This window comes from Diplotaxodon limnothrissa, linkage group LG23, assembly GCF_057381915.1.
Source record: "Diplotaxodon limnothrissa isolate DT_005_m linkage group LG23, D_limnothrissa_male_GT1.1, whole genome shotgun sequence".
NCBI lineage: Eukaryota > Metazoa > Chordata > Actinopteri > Cichliformes > Cichlidae > Diplotaxodon > Diplotaxodon limnothrissa.
This window is the reverse complement of record NC_140617.1, coordinates 11,379,584-11,401,772: the sequence shown is the minus strand read 5'-3', so window position 1 is coordinate 11,401,772 and position 22,189 is coordinate 11,379,584. Positions and strand designations below refer to the sequence as shown.

At 43.7% G+C, this 22,189-nt stretch overlaps 1 protein-coding gene across 1 annotated transcript; it reads left to right on the top strand.

Moving 5' to 3' along the window:
• Window positions 1-332: 332 nt before the first annotated feature.
• colgalt2b (collagen beta(1-O)galactosyltransferase 2b) lies at window positions 333-21,677 on the top strand. The gene is made up of 12 exons (XM_085347670.1): window positions 333-568; window positions 12,180-12,290; window positions 12,414-12,531; window positions 13,365-13,499; window positions 13,588-13,792; window positions 15,065-15,184; window positions 15,515-15,588; window positions 15,847-15,953; window positions 16,257-16,389; window positions 17,658-17,785; window positions 17,923-18,129; window positions 21,404-21,677. Exons 1-12 carry the CDS (start codon window positions 333-335, stop codon window positions 21,675-21,677), a joined length of 1,848 nt encoding a protein of 615 aa, XP_085203796.1.
• Window positions 21,678-22,189: the final 512 nt, after the last annotated feature.

The following is a 22,189-nucleotide window of genomic DNA, read 5'->3' as shown; positions in this document are numbered from 1 at the left end:
TGAGCCACGATCGCCCCTAAACACTGATAGAGATGATTTAAGAATCATCAGCTTACTGTAAGGAGGCAATTTATTAGAATCCAAGGTGTTCAGTGAGACTCTGGATAATAATGATTATTATGAGTAAATTGAGAAGTTTGATGAGGGCTCCACGGCAGCAGCAGCCCTCGGGGATGTAGGAGGAGTAAGGAGGTGTGGAGACCTACACCCACCCACACCTTCCTTCCTCTCTCCCTCCCTCCCTCCCTCCCAGTGGCAGCGTGGCTGATCCTCGGCTCACTCCTCTCTCTCTGCCTCACTCTCTGGACTCGCGGCGGATTTTGGAAGCGACGATGCGAGCTGCCCGGACTGCGGGAGCCGGTGTGCTGTGGGCGCTGCTGTGCGCTCTGGTGCCCGGCGGGGTGTCGGAGCTGGTGACGGCGGTGCAGGAGCAGGTCAAGCCCGAGTCCTCCCTGCTGAAGCCCAAGGTTATGATCGCCATCGTGGCTCGTAACGCGGCGCACAGCCTGCCATACTACCTGGGCTGCATCGAGAGGCTGGAGTACCCGAAAGAGCGCATAGCGATCTGGTGAGAGCCGCACTCACAGGCTGCAAACCCTGGTTTTATTTCGGGCAGTGGCCCGTAGATTCTCAGCGCACACCCAGGAGCTACATGATGCTGAGCATCTGTAACGAGAAGCAGCGGGTGTGCGCGTTAATTCTTGGAAACCTCCGAGACCTGTTGCAGAGTTTTATGATGTACTTAACTCGCGTGTCTGCCGGCATCCAAATTGCACACTGTGGGAGAAGATGAAAGGGCTGCTGTGCATGTTAGGTTCGACTTAACCCTTAATCACGGTTCCTTCTGTCTGATTCAGCACAAACCTGCGGAAACGGGGCTTTAAAGCAGCGGGGCTGCCGGGTATGAAGGGGCCTCACCCCAGGTGAGGTCCTGTGTTCCGTTTGGTCTCATAGAGCTGACTGTGATAATAAAAAGCAGGTGAAGGGGATAAAAGGAAACACTGAGCTGGTCTGACAGCAGGACGGGAAGTCATGCGTAAACTGTGTGTGTGTGTGTGTGTGTGTACCCAGGATGTGGGTTCTGCGGGCTGATGGATCATATCAAAGATGGGTGATTTCTGGCTTCCACAGGCTTAAATATCCAAGTGCAAAACATGTGAAATGGCAGATAGAAACAGCTCTGTGTTGAAGCTTTGCAATGTTGTTGGCATTGGTCTCCGGCTTTCGGTGTTTTCCTTTGTTTCCCAGCCTTCCCTTGCCGAATGTCTTGCTTTTCTTTGCAGAGAGTCTAATTGAAAGACCCTCAGGAGAATACACAGAGGCACTAGAGGGACTCACAAAGAGGAGGGAGGCTTCATTACACAGCAAAGTGCCTGAGATGCCATGGCTTTGTGAGTGGTTTAGGGCCCCATCAGCTACGACAGGCATCTCTGTACCTTGCAGTCAAAGTAGAAGCACAAAAAAGCTTTACGTTCTTGAAACATAACAGCACCTAACACACGTCTGTTTTAGGTGCAGCTGATTAAAATATTTCCACTAACATCCATCTGGTGATGTAAGAGGATGTGAACAGTATAAGTATAACAGTATAACAGTATAATACTTTGAGCAACACCTCCAGAACACTGAGTCTGTAATATGTGGTGCTGCCTTATTGTAATTTGAAGGAGGAGTAATTGGAAACAGTGAAACAGTTTTAATGTTTATAAAGTTCTTATTTTTCTAAGTTAACAAAAAGTGTCTGTGTGGTTAAGTCGGTCCGGAAAATGACATGTTTCACTGCAGCTCTGTGCTTCTCTGCTGTCATCATTACTGTTACCCATCGTGTAAGCCAAACCACCCAATGAATGCCCAATTGTAGTTCAGTTATCCCTAAACACATAAATACGCGTCAGAGCGTTTTACAGCATTTTTTACAAAACTCATTACTGCTGTGCGACAGCTTCAAACCCAAACATCAGAGTGTCCGAAGCTCCTCAGATAGATGGGTGATGCAAACACTTTGAGAATAAAACAGTAACACAAATTCCTTCTGATGACCTCAACATTACTGCATCTGAGCTGTTATTTTATATTATATGTTTGACTGTGGACTGCTTGGACAAATAGAGACATGAGTTTGGAGTTCCCATAAGGTAAGAGCCAAAGACTCTGTGGTTTAATGTTGCACAGCCATCCCGGAGCGTAGCTGGTGTGCTTTACTACCATCCTCAGCTTGTCTATGGGCCAAGTGATAAAACCTAAAGGGAAAGTTTGTGGCTGTGAAGCTTCACTTTTGTGAGGGGACACGGTGTTCCTCACTGTACTCGCTCTCGGAATCTTCATGCTTGAACACCACAGAGGACTGTTTTCTTTCTCCATACCCGTTTCATAAAATGCAGTCCAATAGGAACAGATCGGGAAAGGTGGTGAAGGATTCAGGTGATTTTTAGAGGGAGACACTGGGAAGACCAATGTTTTAAGTGAGAGTCCTCTCTAGTCTTCAGTAAAATAAGCTCACGGTACTTAAATTAAAAAAAAATCTAAAATTGTTTGTTCCTTAAATATTTTCCACTGGATCCACGGCTTTTTAATAACATAAAATATGATGTCAAATTGAGAAGCTTCTTTAGCTTTTAGAGTTTTGAATCCTTTGTCTTCAAGTATTTTTGTCCGCTTTAAATCATCTGGGTAAGGTCACACAGCTATTTCTAATGCAAGATTTTCTCCTGACAGGGCTGTGGATGTTGGGATGACCATTTCATTTTATTCCAGTTTCTATGGCAATCTGATCATCCGCTCAGATCTTCACCACTCTCTACCAGTTTTGGGAAGGTCAGACAAAACTGCCCGCCTGTAAAAGTTTTCCCCCTACAAGCGGGCACAGGTCTCACAGAGAAGTGGCAGTGGCTTGAAAAAAGCTCTCACACCGCTGCTAAAGAATGAAAGAATGCAGGGAATTAGCAAGAGAGGGGGCAGCTGTGCAGAGAGAAGGTGGTCAACAATGGTAGCAGGTTAGTTAATCCACATTCCCACACTAGCTCCACCAAATCTGCTCTCCTCGATCCTCTTGTTGTTTTTCTCCTTTCGGGCACTGAAAGAGAAATGTGCCGATGTTTAGAAAGGCTAACAATAAGGTCAGAGAAACTGGATTTAAGCGTCAAACTCAGTGACTCATCAAGGGCGTTGCCATCTCTGTGATTTATAGGCATGGACATGACGGGAAACAATGAAATTAGATTGCTTGTATTTCTTCTGATGCTTCTTGTAACAGTAGGAGGAAACAAGGTTGAGTTGAGATTACTTCATGCTTTATCTTTGGCCAGTTAAAAGTTTTAAGAGTTTCACCTTCAAAGGAGGCGATGGAGATTTCCCCGTACACTGAACTGTGTTTATGTTTGATGCACAATGCATGAAAAACCTCAAACTCAGCACAGCCTCCTATTAGTTTCCTGCTAATGCTGCTTTTCGCTGGCTGCCGGCTGTGTGTTGCCTGCAGGCTGTGTTCATCTGAAGCGCTTTCCCAGGTGCTCAGTTGGAGGTCGTGATGATTTGTGGACCCAATCTGGAAAATAGAGCGCCAGCATCGCTGCCTTTTCCCAGGGGGACTCTCTTTTTCACTTTCATAATGTCGTGTTGTTTATTATCCTGTAAAGCCACTTAACCCATATTTATGACCGTCACTGCACTTTATACTCAGACACAATGGGGAATGGTCCTTGTGGTATGTTTTTTATAGCGTTTAACATAATGAGCAGTTCTTGTCATTACATTTCATTGATAGAAATATTGCACAGCTGCAAAATAACAGGGAACGCTAAAAAGCCAACCACAGCTATTATTTTATTTTTTCTAAATAATGAGATAATTGCAAGTCCTCATGTACCCAAAAGCCTCAGGCACCATGAGTGTAAAAGTTCGCAATGTTCCACGGCTGTGTGAATACATGCTGAAGGCCTTGGTGAACAGTGTGCCGTGTACTCTGGAGATCCTGCCAGGTATGCCACGGTATCTTTGATCTATCATGTCATTATGACATCACGAAAAGATCCGATGTGCGTCACGTGACATAACGTGACATATGCAATCAGAGTTAGGTAGTAATAATACATCTCCCTCTCTGGTTTATTCACTACATTCATTTATTAGTTATTATTCATCTCTGGCGATATCTTCCCCAGTGCAGCTTTTGTCCATTCTCCATCCTCTCACCCCCAACAGGTCGCAGCAGAGGTTTCTTCCTGCTGAAAGCGTTTTCTTCCTTCCTTCTGTCGCCACGTGCCTGCTTATAGGCGTTGATTGTTAAAGTTCCTCTGTGTTATTGTTGGCTCAAACACACAAAATTCTCTTGCGAATGCAGTTCTTTGCATTCACAGTACAGAACTAGTTTTCTGTCATATTGTCCAGTAAAAGCTGAGTGTAGCTGTGATGCTGTGCAGGATTATCAGTACATAGTTTCTTTCTTTTAGCCCTTTGCTCACCAGGCTTTTTATATTCCCTCTGACTGATACAGTGGAGGAAAGTGGAAAGAATAAAACGGGCTTAGACGTTTATCGGTTTTGGAGCGCGGAGCAGATTTGCCGTGCCAGGTGTGTTACCTCGGGGCTCATTCCTCTGTGGAATTGCACCAGTGAAGGAGAAATTGTTCTTGGTTTTGTTGGGACAGAGCGGGACTTTTCAGAAGAGCAGCTCCTCCGAGCGTATGGAATAAATTTTGAGGACGGGATAAACTGTTGTGAGTTAGTGCTGACAGCGTGGGCATTTGTGAATGATTAGAAAAGTGCTTTTTTATTTCCCAAGTTTTTTTTACTAAGGAAAAATATGAGTGTGTCTAATGATCTCCTTAGTTCTGCTACAAGTATGACTGGATTTTCAAGCATGTGCACAGCATCTCTTCTCACATCAACCCTGTGTGTTTGATGTGGACATGTGTGTGTTCTGTTAGACACATAATGATTGTGTGTTCCACTCTGCTCCTTTGGCTCTGCCCCAGTTTTCCATTTACTTCCCCTTTATAACCACCAGGCCCACAGTGAGCCAGAAACAGTCCATGATCATCTCTTACCTCCCACTCATTATCACTTGAAAACTGCAGTCACATCCAGTCCATGGGAAACTTTAAAATCTCTTCAAACATCTGCTCTGATTTTTTAAAATAAATTCCAGAAACACAAGGTGACATTTTCCAGATAAGCAGCTGGTAATGACACAAACTCAGTGGAGCAGACGAAACTCTTTTCTTCTCAGCTGCAGCACAGTTTGCTTTGCAAACGTGAAGTTATCCTAAACCGATTTGATCTGAGCACAAGATGCATGTTTAGCGTGGTCACATTTTTTCTTGCATCTTGAAAGCTTTCTGGAAACAGGGCTTTTATTTAACACCAGCCCATTAGGTGGTATTAGTAGAAGTTATTACAGTATGTGGCCCTCCGACTATTTTCTAAACGCAGTAACTTCGAAGGTTAATCTTTGCCAGCCCCGCGCTCAGCCTTACCATCCAACTCTCTGTGAAGTTGAAAGGACGCAGCCGATATTTTACCCGATAACAGACCGGCCCCGTAGCAACAGGCTCTTCATGGGAATGTCTTCTCTCTAGCATCGACATATTTGTTCAATCTAGTGAAATAAACAAAGATGATTTACTCTCCAATCCCTCAGCCTCTTCTTCAAGCTCTCTTTCTCGCTCTCTCTCCCCCCCCCCCGGAGTGGAAATGATTGTTCCCGTGCTGGACTCCAGATGGTGAATTCTTGCTTAGATGCCCCATGTGCTCCGCAGCACCTCAGCAGCATGGTCAGACGTTGGCAGCACACCAGCAGTAGAATTTGCAAATACCTAAACACAATGGCAGCTTGGTATTGTCTATAGGATGAGGGAGGCCTGAGTATGAAATTAGATTAGTTGAAGTCGAGGGACATTCAGAGGGAGGCAAGAACGAATTAGTCGGGTAAAGAATTTAGAAAAACATTTTCATAACTAGTATGATATTCATTAGACTTAAGCGTCACTTTACTGACTTGTCTCCTGCCCCACTGTGTCCTTTCCACTCGTTCCCTGACATCCTTCTGGTCCTCCATCTCTTCTTCCATCTCAACGTTTTGCTGATTTTCTCTCTCTCTGTCTTTCTGTTCATTTTAACCTCCAACTTTTCTTTTTACAGTAAGAAAGTATTGATGTAATTCACCGGCCGAACGTACTTTACACGTTTACACATGTTAACTCTACATATCCGTAACATTAGAGCACATATTTAGGGTTTTGGTGCCAAAAAAAGCCAAAACTCACCTGAGATTAACTTGAAAAAACTGAGAATAGCTTCCTGTGAACACTGAGATGGTGTCCTGTGAGTTTAAAAAATAGATTCAGGGAGACATACGCAACCATACACAGTCATATCAACAGCATATAGAGCAGTATGTTGAGATAATTCTGTGAAACTGATCAGTTAAACTATGTCTTATGAGTTTTTTAAATCATGAAAATTTCATACTAGAGCCTGGGATTGCCACTTTTTAGTGTATCATCTTGTTGTAGTATATTTGCTGGTTGCTGCCGCTTTAAATGCATGTCTTACTTCTAGCTGCTCCCTTGTCAAAGCTCTTTCATACATGCATTCTTTTGAGTTATTCAGATTCAGAAGCTTCAGTCAGCAGCTTGATCCACAAGGACGACCAAAATAGGACAGATGCACACGCAAGAACTGTATTAGTTTATAATATATGATTATTAATTACATGTAAACAGGATCTAAAAGCAAAATTATGTACTTCACTTTAAACCATTTTGAGATAATTATATAATTATAAGTTTATTGAGTTGACTAAAATGTGAATGGATGTCTTTCTGTATATGTGGGCTCTGGCCTCTGTAACTGCCGTGGTAAGAAAACTCGTGTATCACATGTCACATGATTTCATGCGTAGAGGCAGATTGAATGATAGAATCCTTTGACCTTTACATGATATTAAAGCGAGAACCATATGAATTTCAAATCCTTCTTGTCGAGATCTCAGGTAGAGCGCTTTGCTCTCAGACTGCAGGCTTGTATGAGAGGGGCTCATTTCTTCTGTGCTTCAGTGCTGTCCTTCTCTAACATTTGATGACTATCTTTTTCGAGCCTTGAATATGAATGCCAGAAATTACACTACAGTGTGAGTCTGTTGGCCTTGGGTACTTTTGTTGACCCTGAAAGTCATGAGGAATTTCAGTCCAGACGTCTCAGCTCACCGCTCCCTACTCTTCTCTGTTCTTCCTCCATCTCTCTCTGACCATCCACCCCCACCCCTTTCCCCTTTGCCCCGCCGGGCCGTCAAGAAGCCGACAGCCACGTCAGCCTACGGACTGTATAGCAAAGTCAACCCAAAGAAGCACACCCTGTATCATAGTTATTATGTTTTAAAGGCATCAGTGTTCACGCCTGTAAGAGGTACTCTTACTCCCTAATTAAATGCAGCACCCAGTCATTATTGGCAGTGATATTAGATAGTTTATTGAATAAACAGTCAGCTGATACTAGCCTCCTGGGCCTTTCAGAACTGTGTTTACCTCAATGGGCCAATCTCAGAGTCAAGCCTCTGTGCTTAAAGTCAGAATATCTGGCTCACCTTTCTGGCTTGGATAACCATAAGGAAGAGTGTGTGAAATAATGTTGGTAATCATTTTTATGCAATGTTATTACAAAACATTGCCCAGAGTCTTTAAATTTTTGACTCCTTTATGAACATTTTTTAAAATGATTTGTTTTTGTCGTGCCTCACTCTGTTTGTCTCACGTGTAACACTGTGTGCACGTGCTACTTTGATTGCTTTATTTTACACTAATCCACTGCTCTTAAACTTTAATCCCCATTGGACCAATCACGTGCTGCATTCCCATCTCATATGGACCCCAGATTTCATGTTTCACATGAAATCTGGGGTCCGTATGAGATGGGAATGCAGCACGTGATTGGTCCAATGGGGATTAAAGTTTAAAAGGCAGATTGCTGAAAAGCTCTTATGGAAGAACAAATATCTTCCATAAAGTGATAGAGAGAAGGAGTGATGGGATGTGTAGGTGAGGCTTCAGGAAGCATGTGCTATCCAGATGCTGAGCCTAACCCCAAAGCTGCAGGCAACAGAATAATGAGGCTGCAGCTTACCCTAACCTTAAAAAACGGTGATGAGGGGACAGTATCGGGCAAGAGAGGAAAATAAAAAGGGTATGGAATGATGAAGAAGGGGGATATAAATCCAAGATCCTAAATTGTTGCATTTACCCAGTTATTGAATCGTGTTGCATCCCTGTGCATCAACGCCTGCACATCCATTTTTATCTTACTTCCCATAGCTAGAGGGACAAAAAGCTGCAGAGGTTTAAGTATCATCTCAGCACAGCTGAAGGATTTGAAAGAAACTGCAGGGGCTCTTTGAGGTCTCGCTGATCCAGCCTAAAGGTAGAGGAAATCCACCAGAAAGGATGATAGTTGCCTTGTAATAAAGAATGAATGCAGTAAGATCGAATGAGTTGGAGCCCCGGCTGTTCGGCAAACGTGATGAGGAGCAGAAAATGAGGTCGACTCTGGGTAAGTGTGTTTTCTGTGTCCCCATACACAGAAGCCTCGGTCTGTTTGTTTCACATGTGCACATTGTGTGCACATGGTGCTTGGATTCATACATTGCTAAGTTTCTCATGTTCAGAAATCATAAGGAACACTAAGATGCAATGTTGGTAATGGAAAATCACAGTGTGCTCGGAGCTCTTAGTGCTCAGAGGGGCTGGGCTGCAGGAGCGGCAGCCAAACAGGATGTGTTTCAGGGGGAAAGAGTCAGAAAGCAAACTTAATTCTAAAGCAGCTGCGGATCATTCTCAATAGCTTAATTTGTATTTATGTACCCAGACGGAAGCTGTGATGCTGCACACGGTTACTGTAAAAATACTATAAATGCTAATGTTTTATGTATCAGGACATTATAGAAATAATCCTTAGCAGGTCTAACATTAGGAAAATACAACCTCAGATAAATAGAAACACATAAATAGAAACACTGTCTTTTTATTTATTCAAGAAGAACAGCCAAGCTGCAGAATCAGTGTGTGAAACACAGGCAGGTGCTGCTAATCAACTGCACTTCATTAACTGATCTTCAGTCAGTGTGAGCACCCAGCAGTGCCAACAAAACTAATGAGGAACAACATTATCAATGATCCTAATCACAAGGCCAGCGACCTGAGCTGAAGGTCAGATGATGAAGGTCAGAAAAAAACCCCTCAAGATTTCCATCTCAGAGTCCACAGTTTGGGTCATACTATGTAAAACTGCAAGTTTTCTGGAACAATGTTCTTTGGATAGATCCAAGTGGAGATGCAAATACCTCGTATCAACTGTAAAGCCGGTGGTGGAGGGCGTGAGTTTGTCTCGCAGCCACAGGACCTGTGCACCTTACAGGCATCGAGTGGACCATGAAATCCTCTGTATATATCGAGTCAAGTGTGATGTCTGTCCCACGGTCAAAGCTGGGACCAAACTGGGTCATACAACTGGACAATGATCCTAAGCACAGCAGCAAATCTCCAGCAGAACAGATGAAAAAGAAAAGAATCAAGCTGCTGCAGCGGTCCAAAGTCCAGACCTCAAGCTGACAGTCAAAGAGCTGTGCATAAATTAATTCCCCAAAACTTCAATGAATGAACTGAAGCAACTTTGTGAGTGGGCCAAAATTCCTCCACAGTGATGAGAGAGACTGATAAAGTCACACAGAAAACAGTTTCTTTGAGTTCTTACAGCCAAAGTTGTTTCTACCAGCTATTGAATAAGTAACATTCAACGTATGTATAGTATACTTTTAGGCTTTAGCTACAAATTCCTCTTAACAGAGGACAATTATTCTAAAATCGGTCATTCCCATATTTTCCAAACCATTTGTAAGAGGCTGCAGACTGTTTGCTGCTTATTTGAAGACACCCATCAACCTTCAGTTGGCCGGTTACCTGGACACAGCATCCTGCCAAAAAGAGCCTATAAAAATAAAATAGAACTCTGCAGAGATTTAGATCCTTGCAGATTGAACAAAAGCATCATTAGTATTTTAATATGGTGTGGGCAAAACAAAGCCAGGACAATCTTTGGTTTGGAAGTGATTTTAATGAGCTCTGTGAGGTATTCACTAAAGTGCTCAGTCTTAACTGAAAACAGTTTAAAATGATTTTTTACAGCATATGTTTACCAAACACAAAGCCACTTTTCTTCTCCTTTCACTTTCAGTCATTCGTTCCTCGCATCTCGCCCATCGTTCGTGTCCCATCCGTGCACGTGCTCCCTGTACGTTACGTCCCCGTTTCTCGTGCCTCGCATTGTTATTTTTGTCAAACTTTCGCCTGGAGCTGGATCTGTTCGTCAGAGCTGGCATGTGGGAACATATTCATGTCCTGGAGCGAAATGCTGTTTAGCAGATGAAAAAATGTGTAATGTGTGGGCACATCTGCTTATTACCAGGTGTTTCAGTGTGTTCAGCAGCTATTCATCAAGAGCTTCTTTCTGCCTTTGTTGCTCTCTTGCTTAGAATTGTGCACCTGCTTTTACTTACGTTTGACTTTCGACGCACTCGGGCAGACGGGTATATTTAAAATGTCCAAACACAGGCATGCTGCTGTAAAACACAGCTCTGAACATCCTCGTGGTCTGCCGCACACATCTACAAGTACTGACGTGCACACACCACACATGCTGTTAGAGTTATTGATCATATAGCTTGTGGTTCTCTCCAGCTGTTCATGTCGGACGGAGAGTTTATTGGCCCGATTGAAGTTGACTTAAAGCCCAAACATAAGCTCGCCCTGATGGTCGGACTAACCTCCGTGTACAATGCAAGACTGCACATCTGTTTTCTTCACGGATGTAATTTATTTACATGTAATTATATGAAGATAATGAGCATGTAAGCAAATGCTTATTGTACAGAGAGCAGGTGTGTGTGTGTGTGTGTGTGTGTGTGTGTGTGTGTGTGTGTGTGTGTGTGTGTGTGTGTGTGTGTGTGAAATATGGAAGGAGAAGACAGGAGCGAAGTTTGGGCGTGTTGGTGTTTCTGTCTCTGTTCATCCAGACTAAAACTGGGTGTGATTTTGGAGACAGTACAGTAGGGAATATTACAGCAAGCAGTGGAAAACTCCATCTGTGTGTGTTTGTACACACACATTCAAATGGCTTCTGCTTCCAGATCTGTTGACCTCTCCTCCTTAAGTGACATTTTAAAAGTAAAGTGAGTTTGTGGCAGGTGACGTTTATTTTTCTGCTGCCCCAAAAAGTGAAGTGATCGCAAAAACTACAACGAGGGCATGTTTATGGTCTTAAGATCTCTCGCACAGATTTATATATCCACACAAGCTCCCGCTCACACATACAGTAGTCACACTGTCTCCTCTGAGTCAGCTGTTAGCTCAAGTGGAAATCTTTGCAAAGAAAGAGTGCAAACCACAGGGGTGACACCCCGATGCTTACAGGTATTTCTGCTGTTTTTCGGGGTCTAAATCTGTTTATGTATTCATATGGGATCATATCATAAACAGTTTTTCTTTAAGTTATAACTTTGGACATGTTTTAGGGTTAGGGTGAGGCTTGACAGAAGTAATTGCATTGTAACATTTTATTGTTTGCTCCAATCACATTGCATCAACATTCACAATTTAATGAAGCTAAAGACAGTTGTAGCTACAGTTATTCCTGCTTTTTTAAGTCTTTGTGCCCAAAGTTGGAGTGGTTTAATGATTCTCTTTGTCAGCGCTAATAATTGTTCAAAACCTAGCAGTCAGGCTTAAAGCAGGGTTATGGTAGGCTTGCAGTAACACTTCCCTGCATGGTGACTCATGAGACTTTGCCTGTTCTCCAGCACTGCAGTTAATTAGGCAGCAAAGAGGCTCTGCAACACTGAAACTGCCTGCTGTAACAACGGACAGTACTTAGGAAGAAACACTCTTCCCTTGACATGGAAGAGAGTACCTACCTCTTCCATGTTACATCAAGCTGACCACAGTCTGCAGTTCTGAGCGTTGTGTTCGACTCTTCTTCACTTCCTCTTGTTTCTGCACAGTGAAAACAGTCCTGGCGTGGTGTGCTCAGGAGAAGTGTTCAGCAGATGCGTGTGAACAAGCTGTGCTGTTGTTTCTCCAGTTGAACTTGTGGCTGTTCATTGAATGGAGTCCTGTGTTGTCTGCGTTGGTCATTTAGGGCAGCGACAGACCATAATGTGGACAACAGCACCGCCATGTTAAGAGAATGGCTGAAGAGAGCTCAGCACGTCTACCACTACGTGGAGTGGAGACCGATGGAGGAGCCGAGGTAAATCTACGAGAATTACTCATCAGACCTGTTTAGAGCAAGTCTAGTTCCTCCTCTCTTCATCAGTCATTTGTGCCCATTGATGGGATAGTGGACACTGAAAAAGTGTGTTTTTTCTCTCAGGTCCTACACAGACGAATGGGGCCCTAAACACTGGCCTCCTTCCAGATTCAACCATGTAATGAAGCTAAGGCAGGCTGCTCTGAAGGCCGCCCGGGAACGATGGGCTGACTACATCCTGGTAACCTCTTTAGTTTAAATTTAAATGTGCAGTAGGTATTTACCCTGAAGCTCTTTCCCCAGAATCTAGAAGCAGAGCCAGTATCCCGCTGAGTGCTTACAGCCATATTAAACCTCAGAACAAAATCAAATCAGCCAATGACATTTGCACCAGTGGATCATTCTGGTGGCTGGTTGTGTGCTGCTGTGATCCTTAAAGGCAGGGGTGTCAAACATAAGGCCCGTGAACCAGAATCAGCCCAGCAAGGACTCCAATCTGACCTGCTTGATAGCTTTTTTAGGATGTGAAAGAGGGCTCAAACTTAGGACTGATTTTTAATGGGGGTTTACAGCTTTACCGATAATAGTCGTGCTAACAGAGGCCTTTTGTTCACTACAGCAGCTTTTCTTTATCATGTAGAAAACCTGAGACGATATTTAAACATATCTCAGGGATTCAGTCTGTAGTTTAACTTCTTTACTCTGACAGAAACTTAATAACAAAGTGTGCCGTATGTGTAAAGCAGACGCCAAACAGCTAACGTTTATGTGATTTGTGTGTTTGAAGTGATATTATGTTTAGCTTTGTTTGCAGTGAGAGCATTAAATCATTTTTAGATGTGTACACAATGGTGTAAAATTACTTTTTATATTTAAATGGTTTGTTTTGTCTGATGTACAATGTAAAATATATCAGTTAAAGCTTTTTACATTTTGACGGTTAATGAATTTTTGAGTGCTGTTTTTTTGAAGAAGCTGTGACTGTGTTCAAGCTAACATCTGCGTATATGAAATCTCTGTAATTTCATGTTTCGTGTTCTTTGTTTGTAATTGCTCTCGCCTGCTCCTCTTCAGTTTGTGGACAGCGACAACCTGCTGACTAATCCTCGCGTGCTGAACCTGATGATGGCGGAGAACTTAACCTTGGTGGCTCCCATGTTAGAATCGCGCTCTCTTTACTCTAACTTCTGGTGTGGCATGACTCCACAGGTACAGTTAAATTCAACCCTCCGTCCATCCACTAATCCGGATTTATTAATTAGCCTGCCGTTTTTTTAAACGCCGTCCTTCATGTCAGGGTTACTACAAGCGAACCCCAGACTACCAGCCAATCAGGGAGTGGAAGCGGCTCGGCTGCTTCCCTGTTCCCATGGTGCACAGCACCTTCCTATTGGACCTGCGTCGTGAATCCAGCAGGGACCTGGCTTTCTACCCCCCTCACCCAGACTACAGCTGGGCATTTGATGACATCATAGTTTTTGCCTTCTCGGCACGTCAAGCAGGTCAGTTTGAATCTCCCTGCTCGCAGCAGACCACAAAAGGAGAGAAATGCCTTATGGCAGCTTCACCGTGTTGAACTCTGAGCTATCTATGACTTCATTCATGCACCTGCATTTTTTTGCAAACTTTTTTATTGTGCAGATGTTTACTGTTGTATAACACAAAGCGTTTCATTGGTTTCATGCACATGCGTCAAATTAAGGTAAATGAGCAAGAGAGTAAGATAAATGGATCCACGTGTCTTCTTTGCTGAACATGGGGGAGGTTTGTAAGTGTGTGCAACCAAATCAGTGTTTGTGGATTTGCATAATCCGATATGGAACAAATGCGACTGTTAGGATTGATCTTCTGGAAGAAGGAAAAGCACTAACAGATGCAAACCCGAAGACACAGAAAGAAACAAAGACGTCTTCTTCAAAATTTGTTTCAGCATGTATAGCTGTGCATTTAGGTGCCTGCAGTTGTGCATTATTTCACTGCACGTGTTAGACCGGAATCATTCACAAATGTAATAAAATCTCAAACGTTCTGCAGCATTGAAACATGTTTGGGCATAAACAAGGCACCATCAACAGCTCATACACTGATAAGACCGATTATGTCCACCTGCCTAATACTGTGGTGGGGAATAGAGATGTTGCCCGTTGAAGCATGGACTCCAGTCGACCCGTGAAGCTGTGCTGTGGTATCTGCTTGTGCAGATACCAATGTTTGCAGCAGATCCTCTCGGTCCTGTTAGCTGTGAGCTGGAGATTCCATGGATCCTTGGGCTGCAACTGGGGAATTTGGGGGCGGAGTCAACATCTCAAACTTTTCTGATACCTTTCTATCAGGATGAACTGTTTCTGCAGTTTGAGCAACAGCAGCTCGTCTGCTGGTGGGCCGGCCTTCGCTCCCCACGTGATTCAGTGAGCCTTGGCCGCCCATGACCCTGTTGCTGGGTCGCCACTCTTCCTTCCCTGGACCTTTTTATAGATACTGACGGCTGCAGAGATAATCAGTGTTATTCACTTCACCTGTCAGTGGTAATAATGTCCTGCCCGATCAGTGTATTTATATGATTTCAAGCCTGTGCAGCCTCTCGCTCTCATTCAGGTTGTGATTGGGAAGAGTTTCTGTTTGGTTTCAGAGATTATTTACTGTGTGCACGTGAGAGGAGGGGCGAGGGCCCCAAGTAGTCTAATTTGGGTCAAGAGGTTATGTTTACATCCCTGTGTGTGTGTGTGTGTGTGTGTGTGTGTGTGTGTGTGTGTGTGTGTGTGTGTGTGTGTTAGGTGTGCAGATGTATGTGTGTAACAGAGAGCACTATGGCTTCCTGCCCGTCCCTCTCAAGGCACAGCAAAATGTTGAAGATGAAAGCGAGAGTTTCATACACACCATCACAGAGGCTCTGAGTGAGTACAAACACACTCTATTACACACTTATTGTGACTGCTATCTGTCATTCCTTGATTACTCCGCCTCTCAGCCTGGCTTCTTCTCTTTCTTGACCGCCATGACCTTCCATGATTGCGATCTTGCTGCCCTCCCCGCTCTGTTTATCCATGCCACCCCCATTTCTTCTTGTTTTCTTTCCCTTTGACTTCTGTTACTACTCCTCCCTCTGCTGAGCTTTCATATGAGCCTAATCAAATGAACCATCACAATCAAGAGGAAGTTCAGGCTTTTACTAATCCTGTTTATCCTGTTATAACCCTTCACCTCCCTCCTCTCTGTGTCAACAGTTGACCACGATATCGAGCCGTCCGAGTATTTGTACTCTCCACCATCCCCCCAGAGCAGGATGGGCTTTGATGAAGTGAGTTAAAAAATGCTTGTGCCCAGAATGCTGACTTAGAGTAATCTGATTACATGTAAATTAAGAGCAAAATGTTATATATAGTGTACATTAGTTTATACTGTCACATTTTAATGATTAAATCCTTCATGTTTATGGTTAAAAATCATTTTTTCTGTGAGTGCTGGCTCTGCCCAGAGGAACAAGAGTGCAACCAAAACTGTCTCTTTGCACTTTCACAGTTTTTTCTTATGTCTCTTATTTTCTTTGCTTGCTTAGATTTTCTTGATCAACCTCAAGCGCCGGCTGGACAGAAGCACCAGGATGTTGAAAACAATGGCCGCACTGGGGCTTCACTCCACGCTGATAGACGCAGTGGACGGGAAGTACGTTCCAGACAAACACCTATCCATGAATCCGATGATGATTAAATCCAAGCCATACATTCTTTAATTTAGTCACAAAAGCGTGTTTTTATGCTACAGATACTTTGCTTTTGTAGAAATACACTTGACTGGTTTTTCCTCCTCTGCTTATTTTAATCCACAAATGAGAATGTTCTAGTCCCTTTTCCTGTGTTTATTTGCACGGCACCGCGGCTGTTTTTACTGATGACTAACAAAGCAGTGAGTGTAAACTGTAGATATATGATGTTTTTCATCGTTTTTTCAATCTGTTCCCTCTCTCAGGGCTTTGAATACGTCCCAGCTGCAGAGGTTGGGAATAGAGATGTTGCCAGGCTATAAGGACCCGTACTCTGGTCGGGTACTGACCAGAGGGGAGATCGGCTGCTTCCTCAGCCATCACTCTATATGGACACAGGTGAGGCCAGGGAGAGCAAAAGCACTATATCAGATAAAGAAGGTTCTGTAAAAGTGTTCAAACTTAAAAGCATCGATTCCACTTGCTTAAGTTTTGTTTTACTGAATACTTAATTCCTTCAGAGTAGCTGGTGTCTGACACTCTGATATTAAAATTAATATAATGATTTATTAATTAACAGAAAAAACTTTGAGATCATTTGATATATATTTATATTATATTGTATCGAATATATTTGTAGTTGGATGCTGTCACTGCTGCTTAAAGTGGTGTTTCAAGTAAGATAACTCTTTATTGTCATTGCGCAGTCATTTCTATTACAATAGTACAATGAAACTGGAAAGTGCTGAATCCTCTAGTGTACTTGATTTTTCACAAGGCTTTATGTAGACCTGTGAAATCTCTTTTTCTCATGACTGAGTGGCTTTGATTAAATAAGTAACACTATGAAAAGGAGGTGCTTTGTAAGTTTGAGAAGAGCTCACAGAGGGAGCAGGAAACATAGGGAGCTATTTGATGTACAGAGACTGGTGCCTGACTTCATGACCTACATGAACAGATCAAGTCAAATCAAGTGCCTTTTTTGTCATTTCAACAATGTGCAGTGATACAGTACACAGTTGAAGTGAGACTACGTTCCTCCAAGACCTTGGTGCTACATATAACAGACAATCAACACAGGACTACATAAAGTGCAAGTGTGAACAAATTGCAAACATGACAGTGCAATACCAGACAGAACAAAATGATATGGAAACAAGACAGTGCACTAGTTATGTGCAAAAGACTGAGCATTGTGTAGAAGTAAACATGAACACCACTTGTTTTGGTGTCCATGTGGCTCAGAAGTCGCAATGAAAAGCACAAAAACTGCACAATTTTGGTCCAGAGTGGCCATTGCTGTGTCGCCACCCCCCATCTGAAATCTTAGAGCACGTGGCATTCCTAGGCAGTCTCCCATCTAAATACTAACCAGACCTGACGCCGCTTAGCTTCTGAGATCAGACACGTTCAGGTGTGCTCAGGGTGGTATGGCTGTAAGCTGTTAATCGCACTCATGACTGTCCAAAGAAGAGACAGACAGACACAGCATCGTTGATTGCTACAGTAAAACGAGGAAAAACCAACACTGAGTTAAGGTGACTCAGCTTTTCGGTTTTAAAAAAACAGTCACCGCAGAAAACGATGGCCAAAAATCAATCTAAGGAGAGCAGCACTCGTGGCATGCTTTCATTTTAACCCCAGTGTTTGTGTTTTGTCACCATCAGGTGGTGGAGCGTGACCTCCAGAAGGTTCTTGTCTTAGAGGATGACGTGAGGTTTGAGCCCAGGTTTAAGCGACGGCTGCAGGCTATAATGGATGACACAGACAACACCCAGCTGGACTGGGACCTGATGTGAGATCACCTGCTTGACATTAGCTATATTCAGATCAGAAATCTTCTGGTTTTTCATTATTTTTATGAATGCGTGTCATTCGAGCACATTTAAACGAAGCCTGGTTAAAGCTGCATTTGTCTTGGTCTGTTTTCAGCTACGTGGGCCGTAAACGCATGCAGGTGCAGCAGCCAGAGCGGTCAGTGGAGGGTGTAAACAACCTAGTCGAGGCTGACTACTCCTACTGGACGCTCGGCTACGCACTGTCACACCGAGGGGCCAGAAAGCTGCTGGCTGCTCAGCCTTTGCCTAAGATGCTCCCTGTTGACGAGTTCCTGCCCATCATGTTCAACAAACACCCCAAGTCTGTCTTTATGACCCTCCTCTTTAATTTTAAATTACAGCGATTACGTGAAATGTGCTTAATCTGATACACTGTAAATAACATGGATGGGATGCAGAGGAAGAGGGTTTTATTTAAGGACTGCACAACGGTACAGGACACAACGCCTCTGTGTGATACTCAGACAAAGACCCTTTAGACGGTCTGGTTTCTGAACAGACAGGCAAATATTTACTGAGGACCACAAATAGATGATCGCAGGTGCACTGCACTCTTACCTAAGAGTAGATCAGGTGATCCACGTGGAGAGGATGACATAGCCAAGGCTAAATTTAAAAGTGTATGGACTTTTGGCATGCGTGGATCCAGTTTATGCATAAAAAGTCATACTCAAAGGGCAATGAAGCAGCACAGAAATAAAGCAGTTTCTATGCAGTAATTATCTATACATAGACATGGACACGCGTGCGCATGTCTCTGTTGTGATTTTTAGACTGCACGGCAGTGTGCAGATTTCTAATTTGTGCTCTGGTGGTGAACCACAACATCTGTCTGTTATGTTCTTTGTAATGTCTCTGCTTCCATCATTTTTCACTTTCCCTTGTCCCGTTTTCTTTGCTTTTCTCACCAGCACCAGCTCATTCCCCCTCTCTGTGCTCCTCGCCCACAGGGCTGGGATTGTTCTGGGGTTTCACTGGGTACGGTGCCTTACATGAGACACAATGCTGGCTTTTCTCTTTCGTTTTTTTTTTTCCTTGGGAATTCCTGCTCAACCCCCCCCCCCCCCCCCCCCCCCCCCCCCGTTATTTTAGCGTAGCACCTTCATTGCCACGCTGTGGCGTCCACTCTTCTTGGCTCTCCTTTTTTTTCGCCATTCTTTGCACGTTCTCCTTAGCGCTTTATTACATTCTCCTCTGCAAAATTTACTTCTTTGTACACCTCCTGCGTCCCTGTGTCACCCACGTCTCCACCCCCTTCCTCCTCTCTCTTTGAGGAATGTAGACCAGCACGGCTTTTCCTGCTGGTTGTGGAAAGAGGGACAGGATTCCCATTGATAGAGTTCCCAGTGTGGGGGTGTGCATAAGATGAACACTGTGCAAGTGTGTGTGTTACTATATAAATATATGGCGATGTGTGTCCAGCGTGGAGTGTATAGATTACTACACAAATACGCTGTGTGTATTCAACAGTGAGAGAGTTTGTGAGGGAAATGTGGAAAAGTGTGCGGGGGAAAAAGTGCCATGTGTTGTACGATACTAGGGGTTATCAGCTCCATTTTTCGTGTGGGATTTTGTTGTCTTCCATCCCCGTCTTTGCTCACAAATACACAAAAACAGGAGAAAGAGGAATATCTGACAGTGAAGCCAGAGTGAAAGACCTCATTGTGTGGAAGAGGCAGCAGCTCCTTTCAGCACTAATAAAGGTGTAGGGTTTCACTGTCCTTGTGGAGTGTTAACGGGCTTTTAACGTGTGATTAGAACTGCCTGGTCTGTTTCATGTAAGTGAGATTTTGAAAAAGATAAACACACCACAAACCAAATACAGGGAGTGCAGAATTATTAGGCAAGTTGTATTTTTGAGGAATAATTTTATTATTGAACAACAACCATGTTGTCAATGAACCCAAAAAACTAATTAATATCAAAGCTGAATGTTTTTGGAAGTAGCTTTTAGTTTGTTTTTAGTTTTAGCTATTTTAGGGGGATATCTGTGTGTGCAGGTGACTATTACTGTGCATAATTATTAGGCAACTTAACAAAAAACAAATATATACCCATTTCAATTATTTATTTTTACCAGTGACACCAATATAACATCTCCACATTCACAAACATACATTTCTGACAAAAACAAATCAGCGACCAATATAGCCACCTTTCTTTGCAAGGACACTCAAAAGCCTGCCATCCATGGATTCTGTCAGTGTTTTGATCTGTTCACCATCAACATTGCGTGCAGCAGCAACCACAGCCTCCCAGACACTGTTCAGAGAGGTGTACTGTTTTCCCTCCTTGTAAATCTCACATTTGATGATGGACCACAGGTTCTCAATGGGGTTCAGATCAGGTGAACAAGGAGGCCATGTCATTAGTTTTTCTTCTTTTATACCCTTTCTTGCCAGCCACGCTGTGGAGTACTTGGACGCGTGTGATGGAGCATTGTCCTGCATGAAAATCATGTTTTTCTTGAAGGATGCAGACTTCTTCCTGTACCACTGCTTGAAGAAGGTGTCTTCTAGAAACTGGCAGTAGGACTGGGAGTTGAGCTTGACTCCATCCTCAACCCGAAAAGGTCCCACAAGCTCATCTTTGATGATACCAGCCCAAACCAGTACTCCACCTCCACCTTGCTGGCGTCTGAGTCGGACTGGAGCTCTCTGCCCTTTACCAATCCAGCCACGGGCCCATCCATCTGGCCCATCAAGACTCACTCTCGTTTCATCAGTCCATAAAACCTTAGAAAAATCAGTCTTGAGATATTTCTTGGCCCAGTCTTGACGTTTCAGCTTGTGTGTCTTGTTCAGTGGTGGTCGTCTTTCAGCCTTTCTTACCTTGGCCATGTCTCTGAGTATTGCACACCTTGTGCTTTTGGGCACTCCAGTGATGTTGCAGCTCTGAAATATGGCCAAACTGGTGGCAAGTGGCATCTTGGCAGCTGCACGCTTGACTTTTCTCAGTTCATGGGCAGTTATTTTGTGCTTTGGTTTTTCCACACGCTTCTTGCGACCCTGTTGACTATTTTGAATGAAACGCTTGATTGTTCGATGATCACGCTTCAGAAGCTTTGCAATTTTGAGACTGCTGCATCCCTCTGCAAGATATCTCACTATTTTTGACTTTTCTGAGCCTGTCAAGTCCTTCTTTTGACCCATTTTGCCAAAGGAAAGGAAGTTGCCTAATAATTATGCACACCTGATATAGGGTGTTGATGTCATTAGACCACACCCCTTCTCATTACAGAGATGCACATCACCTAATATGCTTAATTGGTAGTAGGCTTTCGAGCCTATACAGCTTGGAGTAAGACAACATGCATGAAGAGGATGATGTGGACAAAATACTCATTTGCCTAATAATTCTGCACTCCCTGTATATTCACTTTTACTGTGCTTTATTTAAATATTAAGAGGTGTGGCGCAATATTTCTATCCATATAGCGTCTCCTCTGACTTCATGTACAAAGAATATGGGTTCTTGTCTGCAGCCAAAGTAAAACAAACTTGCTGTTATCATCATGAAGTTTGTTTCAACATTGTCTCTTATGCCCCTCCTCTTCCTCTCCTCTATATTCTCAGCGTTGAGTACATGTCTCACTTTGGGCCCCGAGACCTGAAGGCCTTCTCCGTGGAGCCGCTGCTCATCTATCCCACACACTACACCGGAGAGCCGGGGTACATCAGCGACACCGAGACCTCCACCATTTGGGACGATGATGCCGTGGCGACAGACTGGGACCGGCAGCACGCCCGCAAAACGGCCCAGCAGGGTCGCATCCGGCCCGTGGCGCAAAACAGCGTGACGGGAGACTCGCCGCCTCCTGCGGCCCGAGCGTCGCGTGATGAACTGTGATACGGAGAGTCGAAGAGAAAGACTCGTGTTTAGAAAAAACACACAGTGAATGCCATGCGTACACACACTGAAAAGACAGTACAAGCAGACACTCTGTGCATGCATAGCACAGGTGTCCAAACGGATAAAGGCAGTATTGAGCTGTCAGCCTTGTCTGCTACCTGAGGAGGCACAGAGGACGCACAGAGGAAGAGGATGGGATGAAGAAACTGGGACGAGGGCCAGCAGGCGTTTGACAAAAGCTTTATTTATTTCCCACTTGCCTCCTCTCAGCATGTGGAGACCGTTGGGCCTGAAAAAAATCCAAGCGACACATGGAAGACAACTAGCATCATTTGCAGGGTGTGAAAAAAAAATCACAATTGAAATTTATATTTTATTTAAAGAAAACAGATGTGTTTTAGTGGAAGAATAAAAGAAACTAAAAGCTTTCCTAAAACAACTCTGTAAGCTTTAAGCGTGAGAAACTGCCCATCAGCATCCCTTTGGTGTTATTGCGTGTGCGTGTGGAC

Bases quoted from the DNA above. Each gene is read 5' to 3' on its own strand.
- colgalt2b (XM_085347670.1), top strand. From the start codon at position 333: ATGCGAGCTGCCCGGACTGCGGGAGCCGGTGTGCTGTGGGCGCTGCTG. The intron at 569-12,179 runs GTGAGAGCCGCA...TTGGTCATTTAG, and splicing joins AAAGAGCGCATAGCGATCTG to GGCAGCGACAGACCATAATG. The intron at 12,291-12,413 runs GTAAATCTACGA...TTTTTCTCTCAG, and splicing joins AGACCGATGGAGGAGCCGAG to GTCCTACACAGACGAATGGG.